Below are 16,945 nucleotides of genomic sequence, written 5' to 3'. Positions count from 1 at the left end.
CCAGTAAGCAGCATGGGAGCCATTATCTCCAAGTGGAAGAAACATCACTGCATCATCAACCGGCACAGGGCACAGGATCTCCTTGCAATATTTCTGACCAGGGAGTCAGAAGGATAGTCAATTCCAAGAGCCAAGGACCACTCGGAGAAGGCTCCAGAAAGACTTGAAGGCAGCCAATTCAATTAAACAGTTCTGGAAGTAATCTGGAACTAAAGATTAGGATTCACAAGAGGGACCCCTGGAATCTGTTTAGAACAATGGACCAAAATCACACCTAATACTGCGACTAATAGGTTTTGTCATACAGGAAATGTCTTGAAGCTGTCTTTACAAACAAAGGCTTCCACAAAGTATTGAAGAAATTTCAGTAGGTACGTTCAATACTTTTTTCCTGTGTCATTTCACTTTAATACACAAAACTCTTTATGTTTGGATTTTTTATATGCATGTTAATATATATGTGTGGTGAAAATTTCAAATAGACTCACTGGAAGTTTAGGCTAATTACTGAAAAAAAAAATTAAGCGTTCAATACTTATTTCCACCATATTTATTTTAACTGAATATTTTAACTTCCAAATTAAATGTAAAAATGAATGTCAGACGAAAAGTAAAGTTTGACTGGTTGGATTTTGTATACAAAACATAGTGAAAACTGTCTAAGGTCACTCTCACTCTCCCTTGCTAAAGAGCTAAATGGTTTAGTCCGCCTGCATGATTAAGGTAGTCTATCTTTTGTTTATTTAGTTGAGCGTCGCTAGTAGTGGACTGCTAATTGTTGTGCTGCTGGTGCAATGTCTTTCTCCAAGAAAGCCAAGTCAAGTTACTAAAAACAAAGGCCAAAACAGGAAAAAGAGAGACATCAAAATGAGGGGAAACAACTGCTAAACTTCTTTCCAAAGAAAGGTGAGCACAAACGTCAAAACACGAAATCCCATGGTGTTTGCTTGAATATCTCCAATAATAATAATAATAATAATAATAATAATAATAATCACTGGTGATAAAACGAACTGAGACAACCCATTGGAATAGCGGAAAATACACTTTCATAGCTTAGGCTAATCTGATGCATCTCGTGATCTAGCTCCATCACTTTCAGAAAGACTGCATGGCGTCAGCTTGATTCATGTCCTGTTGTAATGCTGATCATTATCACTAGGCTAGTGGTTTAGGGCGCGATTTTTTTTCTCTCCCTTTCTGTTTCCGTTAGTCTTAACTTTTTTTTTTACTCAAATACCGATTTTATAAACTACTTAAAAAATACAAAATACACAGAAAAAACTACTCAATACAGTAACGTGAGTAAATGTATTTTGTTACTTTCCACCTCTGCACAACAGTAGCCTACTATAAAACCAGCAGCAGGAAATAGGGCGACAGCATCAGGTGGCGTGGGAGCAGCAAGCTTGAAGATGTCCCCTGCGTGTGGAGGGGCACGGCCACAGTTCTACACTGACAAACGAGCAGGGAATTAAAGACGCTAACAGACAATGGGGCACAAACAAAACACTCGGGTGAGGTTGCCTGAATTGGATACGAGGCTGCCTTAAGCAGAAGCTTGAATCAGAGCAAATTACTCACCGCTGAACCATGAGACAAACATACTACATCGTAAAAGAGGGAGAGTAGATGTAGCGCAAATAATGTGCTGAAGTCACATCATACAGATTTAAACAATCTCTTACCTCAGAATTGTTCCTCAAACACCCAACAGCCTGCTGCTCCCACACCACTACCACAAAGGAGGTTCTCCACAACAGGTGGAGAATTGGGAGACATGCAGTCAGCTGCCTAGATATAAGGTGGCAGGTGCCACCTGGTAATTAGCAAGATGGTCTTCAGCTAGTCAACAATTAAGACAAAAAAGGGGCGGAGACTTGACAGTTTTAATGAAATCGGAGAGATTAGATTCAACTTTATTGTCATTGTGCAGAGTACAAGTACAAAGCCAATGAAATGCAGTGATAGAGGTTGATAGAGATACATTGTGAACAAGTACTTTATTTAAAAAAAAAAAAGAACATTAATATGCATGAACAGAGGGTTTCAGTCCTCCTTGATCTTCAAAATGGTTTCCTTCCAGTCATTTCATCACCAGTGGACAAGCTTTAGGTTTAAGCTTACAAACCAAAACAAGTTGCAAACCATTACTCAATGTTGTGGTGGCAGGTTACAGTATGTAACACAGACTGTACCATGCAAGCCAAGGAGCATTAGTTTTCCTTGATTGCTTTCACACTTGGTCTTCATGAACGCTTTCTTTGCACGGCAGAAGTCATTTCTTGCGAAAGTGTTCAGACATTTTCATTGAGTTCATACATTTTTCTAGCCTGGCCATTTGCCATCCCCTTGGTACGAGGGAGATGAAAATCAAGCGGAAGTACGTAGGAAGGCAATTAAGGCCAGGCTAACATTTTTCACACTCTTTTGCAAAACAGTTACCACAGATGTCATTCAACAAACCACAAACTCTATTGGTTTCCCCGTGCTAAACAAAGGAAAACATCTTTTCACAGGTGGTATAGATTCCTTGCATAAGTCTGAATCTCTGACATATACCTGTGTGAAACTCCTTTGCACAATTCTTTAATCAGAAATCATTCATTATGCATATGAGATGCCATGTCTGTTCTTTGTTGCTATTTGCAAGTATGGATCTAATGCACATTTACAGTTTTTCTCGATTGCTTTTACCTGCTTAAGTAAACTGGTATCCACTTCATGACTACTTTCTTTGCACAGCAGAAGTCATCTATTGCTAATGTGTTCACACATTTTCAGTGGGTTCACAAATTTCTCACACCCTTTTGCAAAACAGTTAACACAGGTGTCATTTAAAAGCCCCAAACTCTATTGGTTTTCCCATGCTAAACAAAAGGAAAACATCTTTTCACAGGTGGTATAGATTCCTTGCATAAGTCTGAATCTCTGATACACCTGTGTGAAACTCCTTTGCACAATTCTTCAATCAGCAATCATTCATTATACATAAGAGATGTCTGTTCTGTGTTGCTATTTGCAAGTATGGATCTAATGCACATTTAGACAAAGTACTGTATTGCCTATTTGGTGGAGAAAACAGTACAAAAGGTGTTTACTGTAGGTCTATTTTGATGAAAGTTGTATTTCAATGAAATGTACAGTACCTTGCTAGGTGTTTACTGTATGTCTTACATGTCAATGACAGTTACATCTTGGGAGGAATGAATACATTATTTTTTTATTCAGTACATTTTGTCTTTTCACAGTTTTTTTCTCAGAAAAAATGAGAAAGTAATGGAACAGACAGCAACAATTCTCATTTTGAGAACTAGACTTGCATTTTGTTGTCCAGTGTGTAATGATTGATTAAAGAGTGTTTTTGAATTGGCAACAAGTTGTAGTGTTTGAAGGCAAGATTTGCTTTTGCTGCATGTTTTAAGTGTTTTGAGAGAGTAACAGCCTTTTGCAAGCAAAATGTGCCATTTTGTCCAGAGTGCTTTTGTTCAGACACGGGTGTACACTGTTTTGAGAATGTGATGTCAGAGTTGACACAAGCATCAAAAACTGTAATGTGACTTCTGTAGAGAGTATTGTTAAGTCGTATTAATGTGACTGGTACAAATTATTGTTGAATGGTACGTTGACAACAAAGAAGTTGGCAAAAATGCTAGTCAATGACTAACTTTGAGTAACTTCCACGTTGCCATATTTGTGTCAACACCCAGCTGAGTGCCCGGGGAGCATCATGCACAGACTCGGAGTAGGACCTGCGCATGGTGGAAAAAGGCCATGCGCTGCAATTTGCTCACCCACCACCATGTTTTAACAAATGCCCCCCACCCCCCAAACACACACACACACACCAAGCACCACCCTGACTCAGGCACAGCCAGGAAGTGTCTATGGTACACACTCAAGGACAAAGTTTGAGAATTTTCTGTCCTTCCACTTTCTCTTCGAACATTCACCTATAACTAGTGATGGCCAACTCTCCAGCTGCGGAGCCACCTAACTGTCACACTCAGTCACCTCAATCAACTCACTTACTCACTTATACATGTGAACTGACAAGTCTTCTCTCATGCCCGTTCGGAAGAAAGCTTTTCTTGGACTCGATCTCAACTCCAAGCGAATGACTGCCAAGCTAATAAGCAATAACCAGGCAGATGAAGCGCTTCTGCCGAGGAGACCCTGTCAGTGTGCATCTGCCAGAGGCTTGGGCCTACTGTCCGCAGCCACGATGACAGTGCCGCTTGGTCTCCACAGGATAGGCACAAGCAGCTGACTGTAGACAGACAATGCTGAAAGGCTTTTGGCGTAGACCAGCGGTTCCCAAACTTTTTTCCCCGCGGATCATCTTCTACATCCTGACTCGGCTCGCGTGCCCCCACCATCCGAAAAGTAACACATTCTATAGACGCATTCCAGGCATCATGTTTAATTAGTCGCCCTACATGATCACAAATAACAAAATCAAGATGTGCAACTGGTCTATATGAACTCTCACGCTAAAAAAAAAAACAGGTGTGGAGAACAACATTAGACTGGTTAGATAGCACCTCACTGCAAACCACGCACTGTCTCCCAATCCACGTAAAGTCTAGTAGTTAGGGAAAGTTAGGCTTTTTTTTCCGCCAATCTGCAAAAATTCTTACCAATAGCTTTTTTTACTATGTGTTCTTATAGGTGTCTAGTAACACCTCCCAATTTATCCACGGCCAAATCCTCGGGGAAACACCTGGAGAGCCCATCAAGTTTGGGGTGCCAGGAAGGACTTGGCGAAAATAATGAAAACATTTTGTTGACCAATATTAGCTTTTGAGATGTCTAGGGGGTTTTAGGGGTGCTGAATCTATCCCAACCATTAGTTTTGAGTAAAAATGACTCCAAGTCCATAAAAAATCCATAACAAGTGGTTTTATTGAACAATTACAAAACAAAACTTTCTTAATCAGTTTAATCAAGTCAATATTCTGGCCCGCAGGAAATCACATGCATTGTTGGTAGCTTTTTTTTTTTTTTAATGAAAACAGCCTGCTATAGAGTTTATAAATGATTTCCTTTAATTTCACGTTTCCATATCATTATAACCCGATTCTAAATTATTTATTATTTATGAAGTAATTCGATTATTAATTAATTAATCATTTTTAACACCTTTCCGACATTGCCCTTTTTATCTCACGTGCCCCCTAAACATTTAAAATTTGACAGTCTGGTTAAGTACATCTGTAATAAGGTCAAACCAAATTTAAACTGTTTTCGTTTTATCAGAAGGAACCTGTCACACCAAGCTTCAAAACTATACATGCATGCAATGATTTTCTCTCATTTACCATATTGCATCACATCATGGTCACAAGCTTCCTCAACTACTATGAAACCTATAGTCACAATATACAAGCAAGCAATAAAAATCATGGACCAGAAACCACTGAAATGGCATCACTGCCACATTTTAAGGAAACACAACCTTCTCACTTTTGAAAATTTTATCAATTTTAGTACTTTAAGATTATTTTTTAAATGTCTAAATAATCACTTGTCAAGTCTGTTTTCTGCAGACATCATTGCATCACTGCATGGCAAGGCCAAACAAATTCAAAAGACTGAATCATCATAAGCAGAAGGCGCTGAAACAGCGGCCGCATATATTCTGCGTCATATCTCGCATCTTGTGAACTCTACAAGCCCCCACCCCTCACTCGACAACCACACGGAGATTCTGTAATGTGCGTGTATGTCGTTCACACATAGGTCCGTATAAGGTCCGCACGTTAGCATCATATCTGAATCATCCGAAGGGTAGGACCTCCGTTTGACAAACCTCCGGGGATCGTTGTCTCATGGGTTGGTTGTCACATTGCTTATTACAGGGACTAGGTGATGCTGTGGTAAAATTTTGATATCAAACTGTTACCCTTTGATAGCTTACTCATTTGCACTAGGAATTTTGCTGAGCAGACACACAGCATTGAGGTGAGGAGACAATTTTTAAATTTCATGGGTCAGAGTAAATTTTCATGTTGGTGTTGTTTTTGTATTGAGAGCTTGTAGGATATTAGTAGTTCAAAAACAAAACACTCATTAAAAAGCCAAAGGTAGTAGCTTTATTTTGAGTCATATTTTAGCTATCAAGTTAAAGCCATGTGGCAGCTAGGTTAACATCTTTGTCAAGAGGTCAGTTGGGGATGGTTGTCACATGTGGGGTTGGTTGTCACATGTGTTTGTTGTCACTGTGACACAGTTGTCACTGTGTTTGCAACTGTGTTTGCAACTTACATGATAATAAAGAGGTTTTAGCACTGAAAATTATTTCATTTTATTTCTCAACACAGTAGACAATTCAAGTAACTGATCACCTCCTTAAATCCCATTGTTTAAACATAAGGGGCATTGATGACAACCATAATAGGGGTGGTATTAATATTAAAACTTATTTGCTGTTTCTATCTTAAAAAACTAAATCATTTTTTAAGATCCCATTTTATCACTGAAATCCCATTGAAACTCTATAGGAACAACCAACCCCATACCCTGTGACAACCAACCCTGTGATGGGGCTGATTGTCACATTGTGTCAGAGTGTCTTTGATGGTTAATTGCTCCCTGTTACAATACATTCTAAAAGTAAAAAATATACACATTTAAAGCCAAGACCCCAAGCTTTCATTTCATGTAGGAATTACTGCTGAAAGAGTTTTTGAAGATGAGCAATTCATGCATGAGTAAAAATTGTGACAACCAACCCCGGTCTCCCCTACTCCGGAGGTTATATCTGAAAGCGCTATATATTGCACAACAAGCAGAGGCGTAAGTAAATGTTGCAATTTTTCTTCCGCGTGGTAGTGTACCACCACCCACATCCACACAAATCTTGCTAAAAGGAAGAGAAGATCAGTACCAATATCAAGTTTTGAAACATCTCTTGTGAGGTGAGTACTATTTGCTATGTTATATATTTTAAAACCCTTACCTACAGTATATATTTACATACAAAAACACACATCTTAACACATTTGGTGTACATAATATGTAAGAATGTTTACTGAGCTCAGTTTATATGCTGTTTCTTTTTAGGATATCATGGGCGAAGGAATAAATGGAACACTCGATTTATTGGCCCATGATGGACCTGATAATTATACAGATTTGGGTGAAATTGAATTTAGCAATTCTGATGGATATACATATGATCCTGAGCCTGAACCACCTGCTAGTCTGTCTTGTGATGCACTGTGTGCTTTTGTCCTGGCATCAAATATCATCATCTTCATTCTGGGCATCGTGGGAAATGGCCTTGTCATTTGGATCATTGGTAAGACAAAGCGCACGGTCAACTCCTCATGGTACCTGAGCTTGGCAGTGTCTGACTTCTTGTTCTGCACGACTGTCCCTTTCAACGGTGTCTATATGGCAACTGGACACTGGCATTTTGGACTTTTCATGTGTAAGTTCATATCTGTGGCCTTCCCCCTTAACATGTACAGCAGCATTTTCCTCCTGCTTGTCATCAGTGTGGACCGGTGCATGTGTGTCGTATTTCCTGTGTGGACTCAGAACCACCGTACTCTGAGAAGGTCTTCTGCCATCATCGTCCTGGTCTGGATTGTCTCTGCACTGCTAACTCTACCCTCCCTAGTTTTTCCTACTACACAGACTATAAAAGATCAGACCAAATGCATCCATGATCATAATTCCACAGCATTTTCCCGTGAAAGTGTGGTGTTGATTGGTTTTGTATTTGGACTTGCCATCCCTCTGATGGTCATTGTGATCTGCTACTCTGTCATTATGCTGAAGCTGAGAGCCAATCGTATGATGAGATCCTCTAAGCCCTTTAAGGTGATGACCGCTGTCATAATAACATTTGTGATGTGCTGGCTTCCTTTCCAAATCTTTCGGCTGATGGAAGTCTACTATACGTCATGTTCTAGTGCACTGTTGAAGACAGGGATTCAAGTAACAATCACTATAGCCTATGCCAACAGTTTCATGAACCCAATTTTGTATTCATTCATGGGTCAGGACTTCAGGAATAAATGCCTGATGTCTATCCTTTCGAGGATGGAAAGTGCCTTGCAGGAGGAAGACCGTTCCACAAAAGCTATGTCCATGTCAAAATCAAGCTCTTAGTATAAAGGTGAATAACAATGTTGTGGATCTAGGAATCAATTTGTTGTGCCATTTCCAAAATAGAAGAAAATCTGTGTCTAAATGGGTCCGCCAAAGGCCAGTATTTATGCTTCAATACAATATCTTTTGTTAGTCTTAATGTTTTAAAGAGCACTCATTAAAGCTAAAGTGTCTGATAAAATACATAAACATAATGGTTATGGAATGTACATATGACATTTTTGGCAACTTCTTTGTTGTCACCATTCAACAATACTTTTACCAGTCACATTAGCATGACTTAACAATACTCTTTGGTCGTGCTGAAATGTTGTGGGTTAAATTCTTGGCTTCCACCGTATTGCCTTTGAGCAAGTCACTTAACCCAGAGTCTTTTGTAATATAATTGACATATATAAGTTGTTTGGGATAAAAGTGTCTGCTAAATTAATAAATGTTACTTCTTCACAATGTATCTATCGACCTCTCTTATTTCATTAAAACTGCCACGTTTTCCAATCACAAACCCTAAAAGTATCTCAGACTTTTTAAACTTCACTGTGCACTTTTATATAACACTACAAAGCCCTTTTATCTGTCGGCCAGACAGCAAACAATGGTAATCCAGAGGGCTAAATTACAGTATAGAAATAAGATAGAGGAGGATATAAGACACATGGACATGGGCGGATTATGAACTTTCGGGCCCCCCACTAATTGTCGTATATATGGGAGGGGGGGTTTGGAGGTCCTCCCCCAGAAATATTTTAATTTGTTTGATATGTTTTCCTGTATTCTGGTGCATTTTGGGGATGGCCAATACTAAATTCAATCAGATTCATAGCCTACATCCTGATTTGTTAATATTGAGGCAATGATTCCATGCAAAGGCTTGGGTTTCAGGGCCCCCTGTCCCCTTGGGCCCCTGGGCCTGGGCCCGGTAGGCCCGTGCAGTAATCCATCCCTGCACATGGAGGATGCCCATATTACACTACTAAACCTCCTGTACAGTCATCTAGAACAGCGGTCCTCAACCACCGGGCCGCAGGACATTCCTAACCGGGCCGTAGCCTACGACATGAGTTTAAAAAAATGCATGCGAACTAAACTAAATTTAATTCGCAATAATGTCACGTTTTTACATGGCATAGGTCTATATGCAGTTCTTTGATTGCACGCATGTTTGCATTTTGCAAGGTCTATTTTCTTACGTCTGTCTGTCCCGCCTTCAACACTTTTACATATTGCCTTCAGCACTGCGCAGCCTCAGGTCAGCTCACTTCACTTGATCAGTTCTTGGCGAACGGTAGTGTCACACGAAGTTAGCTAAACTGCTAGAATGAGCAACAAAAAACAAGCATCTTTAGCAGGTCACTGGCCAGAGTGTTTGAGTTGCGAGAGCCGCTGCAGAGATTTCTTACAGAAAAAAAGTCACCGTTAGCTGCACATTTTAGTGATGAGGACTGGGTGTCAAAACTCGCTTACCTGTGTGACATATTCGGGTTGCTTAATGACCTCAACCTGTCACTCCAGGGGAGAATGACGACTGTCTTTAAACTGGCAGATGAAGTCGCTGCATTTAAAGCAAGCTTGATTTGTGGGGACGACGAGTGGACCGGGGTGTATTTGATATGTTCCAAACAGTAGTGGGGGTTTTGGGAGAGACTGAGGCAGGGCCCTTTCTCTCGCAGCTGGTGCGTGATCATCTTGTTGCGCTTTCAAATGAGTTTGGGCGTTACTTCCCATCCTCCTAAGATCCACGGCAAACCAATGAGTGGGTCCGCAACCCATTTGTAAATATCCCGAATAGTCCTAACTTGTCAGCGCAGGAGGAAGAGCAGTTGATCGAAATTGCAAATGACGGTGGTCTTAAGAGTGTGTATAAGGAAACCTCTCTGGCGGGTTTTTGGATCAAAACCAAAGCAGAATATCCTGAGATAGCCGTAAAAGCGCTGAAAACATTTCCCACCACGTATCTATGCGAGGTCACTGTCTTCCATCACCCCCAGATGGAAGCTTCTTGTTGCAGGGAAACAAGCAGGGCTCACACTGATTATATTCGTAATGCACGTTTAGTTCCCATGTTTTGTTCCCATATTTTGTTAAGCATGTTCACACTTTAGCTTCAAGTTGTTCAATATTCATATTGTTCAATTTTCACTTCTTCAAGTTCACGTTTTTCACAAGAGATCGTTACCTTCACTGTTCATACATAACTGGAGCTAGTTCTTTTCAAGTAATGCATGCACAACACATATGGAACATGGAACCCCCGACCCCCCCCCCCCCCCCCCCCCGGTCCGTGAAAAGAAAATAGGAATCAAACCGGTCCATGGTACATAAAAGGTTGGGGACCCCTGATCTAGAACAGTGGTTCTCAAATGGGGGTACGTGAAGGCACTCCAGGGGGTATGTGAGATTTTAAAATATACATATATTTTAAAAGTAGAATCCATGCAAAAATACTTTAAAAACAATTATTTAATAAATATTTCTGGGAAATATAAGTTCATAAAATGAATTTTATATTTCAGTAGGCTATTCAATTTCATTATCCTAAAAACCCCCCATAGAGTCCCCCCATACCAGGATGGTTCGACCCAACCTGTCACATGCCACCCGCCATCACCTGTCAATCACTGTCAAAACTCAAACGATGGAGTCGTGGTTGAAGCGTAGCGGTAATTCTTGTGAAAACACGGAGGGACAAGTGGCAAAGAAGGCCAAACCAGAGCTGGCAAAATTACGGCTGTATCTTGAAGAATATGTTTTATTGCTCTGTTTTAAGTCTTTTTTCTCAACTAAACTCTTGCACTGGTTAGGGTGTACTTGGCTGAAAAAATATTTCACAGAGGGAACATCACTGAAAAAAGGTTGAGAACCACTGATCTAGAAGGTCCTGGCACACACGCCAGGGTCTTGTTTCTAGATTTTTCTTCTGCTTTTAATGCTATCCAGCCACATGTTTTAGTTAGAAAACTATTATCAGAATTGAATCTTGAGAATAATCTTGTGGGCTGAATTATGGAAATCAGTTATTGATAGTTTACAGCATAAACATGAATCCCAGCATGGGCCAGTGGTTGATGAGTTTGTCAGTTGGTGTGACTAGTCTTTTCTTCAGTTAAACATCTCAAAGACAAAAGATATGGGGTTACACTTTACTGTACTTGACAGCATCGACATAAGAGTGACATGACACTGTCATGAACGTGTCATAAGCAAGTCATAAATGTTTATGAAATAAGGCTTCTGTTATTAAGTGACATTCGGTTTTTGTTATAACAAGGGTTAGGGACAAAAACAATCTCAGCCTTATTGTGAAGGTGGCTGGGAAGTTGATTGGCTGTAAACAGTTATCCTTGCTGACCATTTATGAGAAGCAGGTCATCCAGAAGGCAAGGTCTACATTGGACTGTAAAAATCCTCCCCTTCATTGTTCATTTGAAGCTCTTCCCTCAGGCCGGAGACTAAAAGTCCCCTTTTATAAGTCCAATAGGACAAAAAACTCTTTTATTCCTAGTGCAATACAATATGCCTGTTCAATTTGCACAATTTTGCTTTATTGCACATAAATTATTCTGATGACCATCTGTCAGAAAATAGATAGATAGATAACCTGTGTCTTTTTCCCCCATCTTGTGTCTTTGTGTAACTTTGTGCTATTTATGTGCACCTGACTGAGAGACCAGTTTCCCTTTGGGACAATAAAGTTAAACTGAACTGAACTGAACTGAACTGAACTGAACTGCACTGAACTGCACTAATTCTGGTTTTTGCTTTCTTCCATCTGCAAGTGCACTTGATATGTGTGACTTTCATTTGACAAGATGGTGAGATGCAACTGCACTTCCTTCCCACACTTCCTTTTTTGTTGTTTGTAGAAAAACAAATTACATAGCACCGGTATTAATAAAGGCAAATCTAGCATGGCCTGGGAGCCACTGTCAAAACAGACCATGAGATGCATGATTCTGAGACTAAAATCGACAGTGCATTAGCTGATTACCTTCAGGGTCAGGACTTCAGGAATAAATGCCTGATGTCTATCCTTTCGAGGATGGAAAGTGCCTTGCAGGAGGAAGAAAATCTTTCAGAGTGACTGATGTTGTAATGGTTACATGCAACAGAAACACAAGTTATTAATGTGATACATGAATCTCCAGATGTGGACTCTTTTTGCACCATTTCTTCACACTAAAGGACACTCAGCAAAGACATGTTTGTTCTGCAGGTTTGTTCTGTTGTTCATGGCAAAACACTAATTCATGTTTGTAACCTGTCTGTTTGCATGCATCATTATTTATTCTTTCTCCCCTACTGACCAGACTTTCAGTTTTGAAACTTTTCTGGTAAGCCAAAAAGTTTTGCAATGACCTGGGGGAAACTTTTAGACCTAGGTCGATGTGGTTGTTTCTATTGTTCCCTTTATATGCATGTACAAATATTGTTTCTCTTTGCAGTATATCCATAAATGTATATAGTATAAGTATATAAGTATATATACTCTTTTGATCCTGTGAGGGAAATTTGGTCTCTGCATTTATCCCAACATTTATCCCAATCCGTGAATTAGTGAAACACACACTAATCCCGGCGCAGTGAGCTGCCTGGGACATTTCTGGAACCATTAAAACATGGAAAATAAGCCAATAAGGAATAAGGAAGGTTGGTAATGCCTCTTACAGGACAGTATATTCGCTCCATATTTTCATTTAGAAATACATTTCATATTTTCATTTGGAAGCCTTTGGGGTGGCATTCAAAAGGTTCTGTGAGCACTCACGAGGCATAGGCTACAACAGGATTAGAAAAACTAGCCTCAGGAAGCACAGGGCTAAACTCTTGGACCTGTACTACTCATAACTGTCAACATTTAGCTTTCCAAAAACGGCAGATTTTTTTTCGGGGGGGGTCAGTGTTTATACCGGATCTGTGTTTGCATAGTTAATACGTTTCATACACGTGTTTCAACGCTGCATTTCGGTCGTTGCTTTTACCTTACCATTACCACTACCTTACGCATGCCCGTATCCACCAGCCTGCCTGCAGCCTACTTCCAAAACTCCAAAGCTGCTTGCTGTCAGATTTGGTTCCGAGGGCACAAGTTCAGTGTATCAACAACACTCAATAACAGTTTATGTGATGTGTTAATCAATTAAGTAGGCCATTCAACTAGCCCGCTTGCTTACGACGAGACTCAGGCTGCACAGTCGGCACCCGCTTCCTTATTTGGGTTTTGGGTTGCCAGGTTTTAGCCTATGACAAAACGGTTGAAATTGAAACTAAGTGATCGTGTATGTGTAGGGTGTATTTCATACAAAATCTGGCAACCTGAATGGATCAATGATTTTAAAATGAAGTTTAATGCCAGGCAAATTACGGGATTTTTCCGGGAGAAATAACAAAATGTGAGGGTGCTGGGAGATGACCTTGAAATACGGGAGAAACCCGGGAAAAACGGGAGTGTTGACAGGTATGGTACTACTACAAGTTTAATTCAGTGCCACCTAGCTAGAACCTAAAAATTGTATGGTAGAAGTTGTGGTATTACACACACACCATGGTAATATTTCTGCATGTCAGAAATATAATGTACACACATGTCATCTGACTCATGCATGAGGAAGATCAGCAGCACGAGTTTCAAAAAGGTATTCATCACACATGGAAAGTGTGTGAGAGTGTTGTTAGGGAAAGTTAGGCTTTTTTTTCCGCCAATCTGCAAAAAAATGTCTTACTAATAGCTTTTTCCACTGTGTTCCTATAGGTGTCTAGTACCAGCTCCCAATTTATCCACGGCCTAATCCTCGGGGAAACGACTGAAGAGCCCATCAAGTCTGGGTGAAAATAATGAAACTTTTTTTTTTTTTTACCAATATTAGCTTTTGAAATGTCTAACTAGGGTTTTTTAGGGGTGCTGAATATATCCCAACCATTCGTTTGGAGTAAAAATGACCCCAAGTCCATAACAAATCCATAACAAGTGGTTTTATTGAAGAATTACAAAACAAAACTTCCTTAATCGGTTTAAAATTTAACAAACCTCACAACTCCCCTGCACTCCCTCACTCCTGTTATCATCTGGCTGGTTGATGTACTGACAAGAGTTACCATGACAGTTCCAACAAGCAGAAATACTCCTTGTTTTTTACAGCAGCACCTGAGAGTGTCACAGTCGCCTGCACAGTTGCAGCTGACAAACTTCAGAAGGTAGTCCGGAATCTTTTGTAGAGACTGGTGCATAATGGTGTTGTCCTTGTTTCCATCCATACTCAAGGACATCCAGAGATGGACTTTGTAGCAGTAGCCAATCTCTGGTCCGGAGATATGCCCACAAAGAGTGCTGTGCTGCAGCTCCTGTAGCCAGAGTAGTAGTCCTGTAGTTAGTGTTATCGCTCTCACACTCTCTCATACTGGTTACTGGAAATTCAACATGGCACATCATGGCAAAGAACTCTCTGAGGTTCTGAAAAAGATAATTGTTGCTCTAAAGATGGCTAGGCTATAAGAAGATTGTCAACACCCTGAGCTGCAGCATGGTGACCAAGACCATACAGCGGTTTAACAGGACAGGTTCCACTCAGAACAGGCCTCGCCATGGTCAACCAAGAAGTTGAGTGCACATGCTCAGCGTCATATCCAACATATGGATAAGGATAACTGGAACCATGTTCTGTGGTCTGATGATAAACTGAATGAAGATAAACTAATTTGGTTCAGATGGTATCAAGCGTGTGTGGCAGGAACCAGGTGAGGAGTACACAGACAAGTGTGTCTTGCCTATACAGTCAAGCATGGTGGTGGGAGTGTCATGGTCTAGGGCTGCATATGTGCTGGAGCTACAGTTCATTGAGGGAACCATGAATGCCAACATGTACTGTGACATACTGAAGCAGAACATGATCCCCTCCCCTCGGAAACTGGGCCGCAGGGCAGTATTCCAACATGGTTCTGACCCCAAACACCTCCAAGACGACCACTGCCTCGCTAAAGAAGCTGAGGGTAAAGATCAATATGTTTTGTATGGAGTTACCACAGGTTACTCTATACAACCACAGGTGGCACTGTGGTAACTCTATAAAACATATTGATCTCAATGCTGCATTTTGCGCAGGGTGGAAAAGAAAAAAGGAAGATTTGCATAAGACAAGTCAAATTAGTGTTTTTAAAAAGAAGGGATCATGGAGAATAAAGATAAAAATATAAAATATATCTTTGTATATTCCCACAAGGTGGTTGGGTGCTCTGAAAATGAGAACCAAAATGATTTTTTCAGACTTGTGAGGTCTGCTGTTCAGACCCTGAAGGGATTTCTTTTTTGTTCATTGTTTTTTTGTGAGAGTGTTTCTACTTATCTCAATAAGGAAAATAAATTAAGAGCCTATGTTGAGTACAAATATGTCTTCTGAAGGCCTAAACAGAGCCTAGCCAAAAACTCCAATAAAATTTTGATCAACTTTGAGGGACAGCTATGACCATGCAGGATCATCCAGACCAAACATGATGATTTTGCTACATACTATTCCTATTTATGTACCAGCATGCAAATTTTGAGCCTCCTACATGGTTTAGTTCTTGCGCTATGGGCTTGTGAACTTTGACAAAAAAAAGAGGCCGAACAAAATCAACACCCCCCATCCCGTAAAACTGGCTGTATCTTGGAAAGTATTGATCTTACATAAAAGTAATTTTACAGTGTGTCTCCTGGGTAACATAGGTACACCTGGTAATTGTTTCAGAATTTATTGAGACCTAAGTGCGTGGGCCCTGGTTAAATTGACGTGGAATGACCCTAATGTTTCCTTTAAACGTGCATGTAGGTTTGTTGAGACACAAGGAGAGGCTGTGCAAAGGTGCACATAGCTCTACAATAAACTAATTTCATCCAATTTAAATAGTACAACATAGAAAATCATTGTGTTTTGGTCAATGTTGATATTGTAGTGGGCCGCCACAAATAAATCAATGTATGGGAAACACCGAGTCATTCTCTCACTCTCTCCAGATCTTTTGGAATTTATTAAAATAAGGTTTCAAATGAGTAATTGGTATGTTCTTATCTGTTCTTTGTGAGGAATAGTGTATACAGTATGTATACATATTTAACAATATATTACTTCATTTGCATATTTTATTTTATTTTTTAGGCAAAGTGTAATACAAAAAGTATTTATCTTAATACCGTATGAAGATTAAACTGGTAGAAATGTATGAGGATGTTTATAAAGGGGGAAAAAAGTCCTATTTACCTGTAGTGTGATAATAGTGTCACCTATTGTGGTCATTTTCACGACTTTCGTCCCAGGTAGAGATTTTGGCACACAGCCCACGTTGTTCAATGGGGTCATATTAGTCTATAACAGTTGAGATATTCTCCGCTAAATGAAGTGCATACAAATCTTACCCAGGACCTCTATATACAGACAAACACTAGGCCCACAGTCTCACAAAAGCCCCTTTCAAAAGTCCCCATAAAGGCAGAAGGCCTCTTCATTCTTAAAAAATATAATTAAATGAATATTAAATTAAAAAAAAGAATAACATGTAAACAGATCATTTACATGTTATAAGGGGTTATTTGCAGTGAGCTATCCATGCCTTGCCTACAGAGGTAAAAACATAGTGTTGATTTGTTTAGGCTATAAGAAAAGGTTTATAAGATTTCATTTTTTTTCTACCCTCAGTATGTCATCATGTTAAGGTGAGTTTAACAGGTGCGACCTTTACATTATTTAAAGCTTGATCAGGAGCTAGACTCCATTGATGTAGTATGTGATGAGATTAAACTCCTAATAGACTTGCTTAAAATTAGTTAAATATAACAACATGTGTAGATTTTTAG

At 39.9% G+C, this 16,945-nt stretch overlaps 1 protein-coding gene across 1 annotated transcript; it reads left to right on the top strand.

Moving 5' to 3' along the window:
* The first annotated feature begins 6,847 nt into the window (after positions 1–6,847).
* On the top strand, positions 6,848–8,343 carry LOC121715796 (chemokine-like receptor 1). Its single transcript, XM_042101731.1, has 2 exons — positions 6,848–6,920; positions 7,066–8,343. Exon 2 carries the CDS (start codon positions 7,072–7,074, stop codon positions 8,119–8,121), a length of 1,050 nt encoding a protein of 349 aa, XP_041957665.1. The 5' UTR covers positions 6,848–6,920; positions 7,066–7,071; the 3' UTR covers positions 8,122–8,343.
* Positions 8,344–16,945: the final 8,602 nt, after the last annotated feature.

This window comes from Alosa sapidissima, chromosome 1, assembly GCF_018492685.1.
Source record: "Alosa sapidissima isolate fAloSap1 chromosome 1, fAloSap1.pri, whole genome shotgun sequence".
NCBI lineage: Eukaryota > Metazoa > Chordata > Actinopteri > Clupeiformes > Clupeidae > Alosa > Alosa sapidissima.
The sequence above is the reverse complement of the archived record's forward strand: the minus strand, read 5'-3'. Positions and strand labels throughout refer to the sequence as shown.

Excerpts from the sequence above, each read along its gene's own strand:
- LOC121715796 (XM_042101731.1), top strand. The coding sequence starts at position 7,072 with ATGGGCGAAGGAATAAATGGAACACTCGATTTATTGGCCCATGATGGA.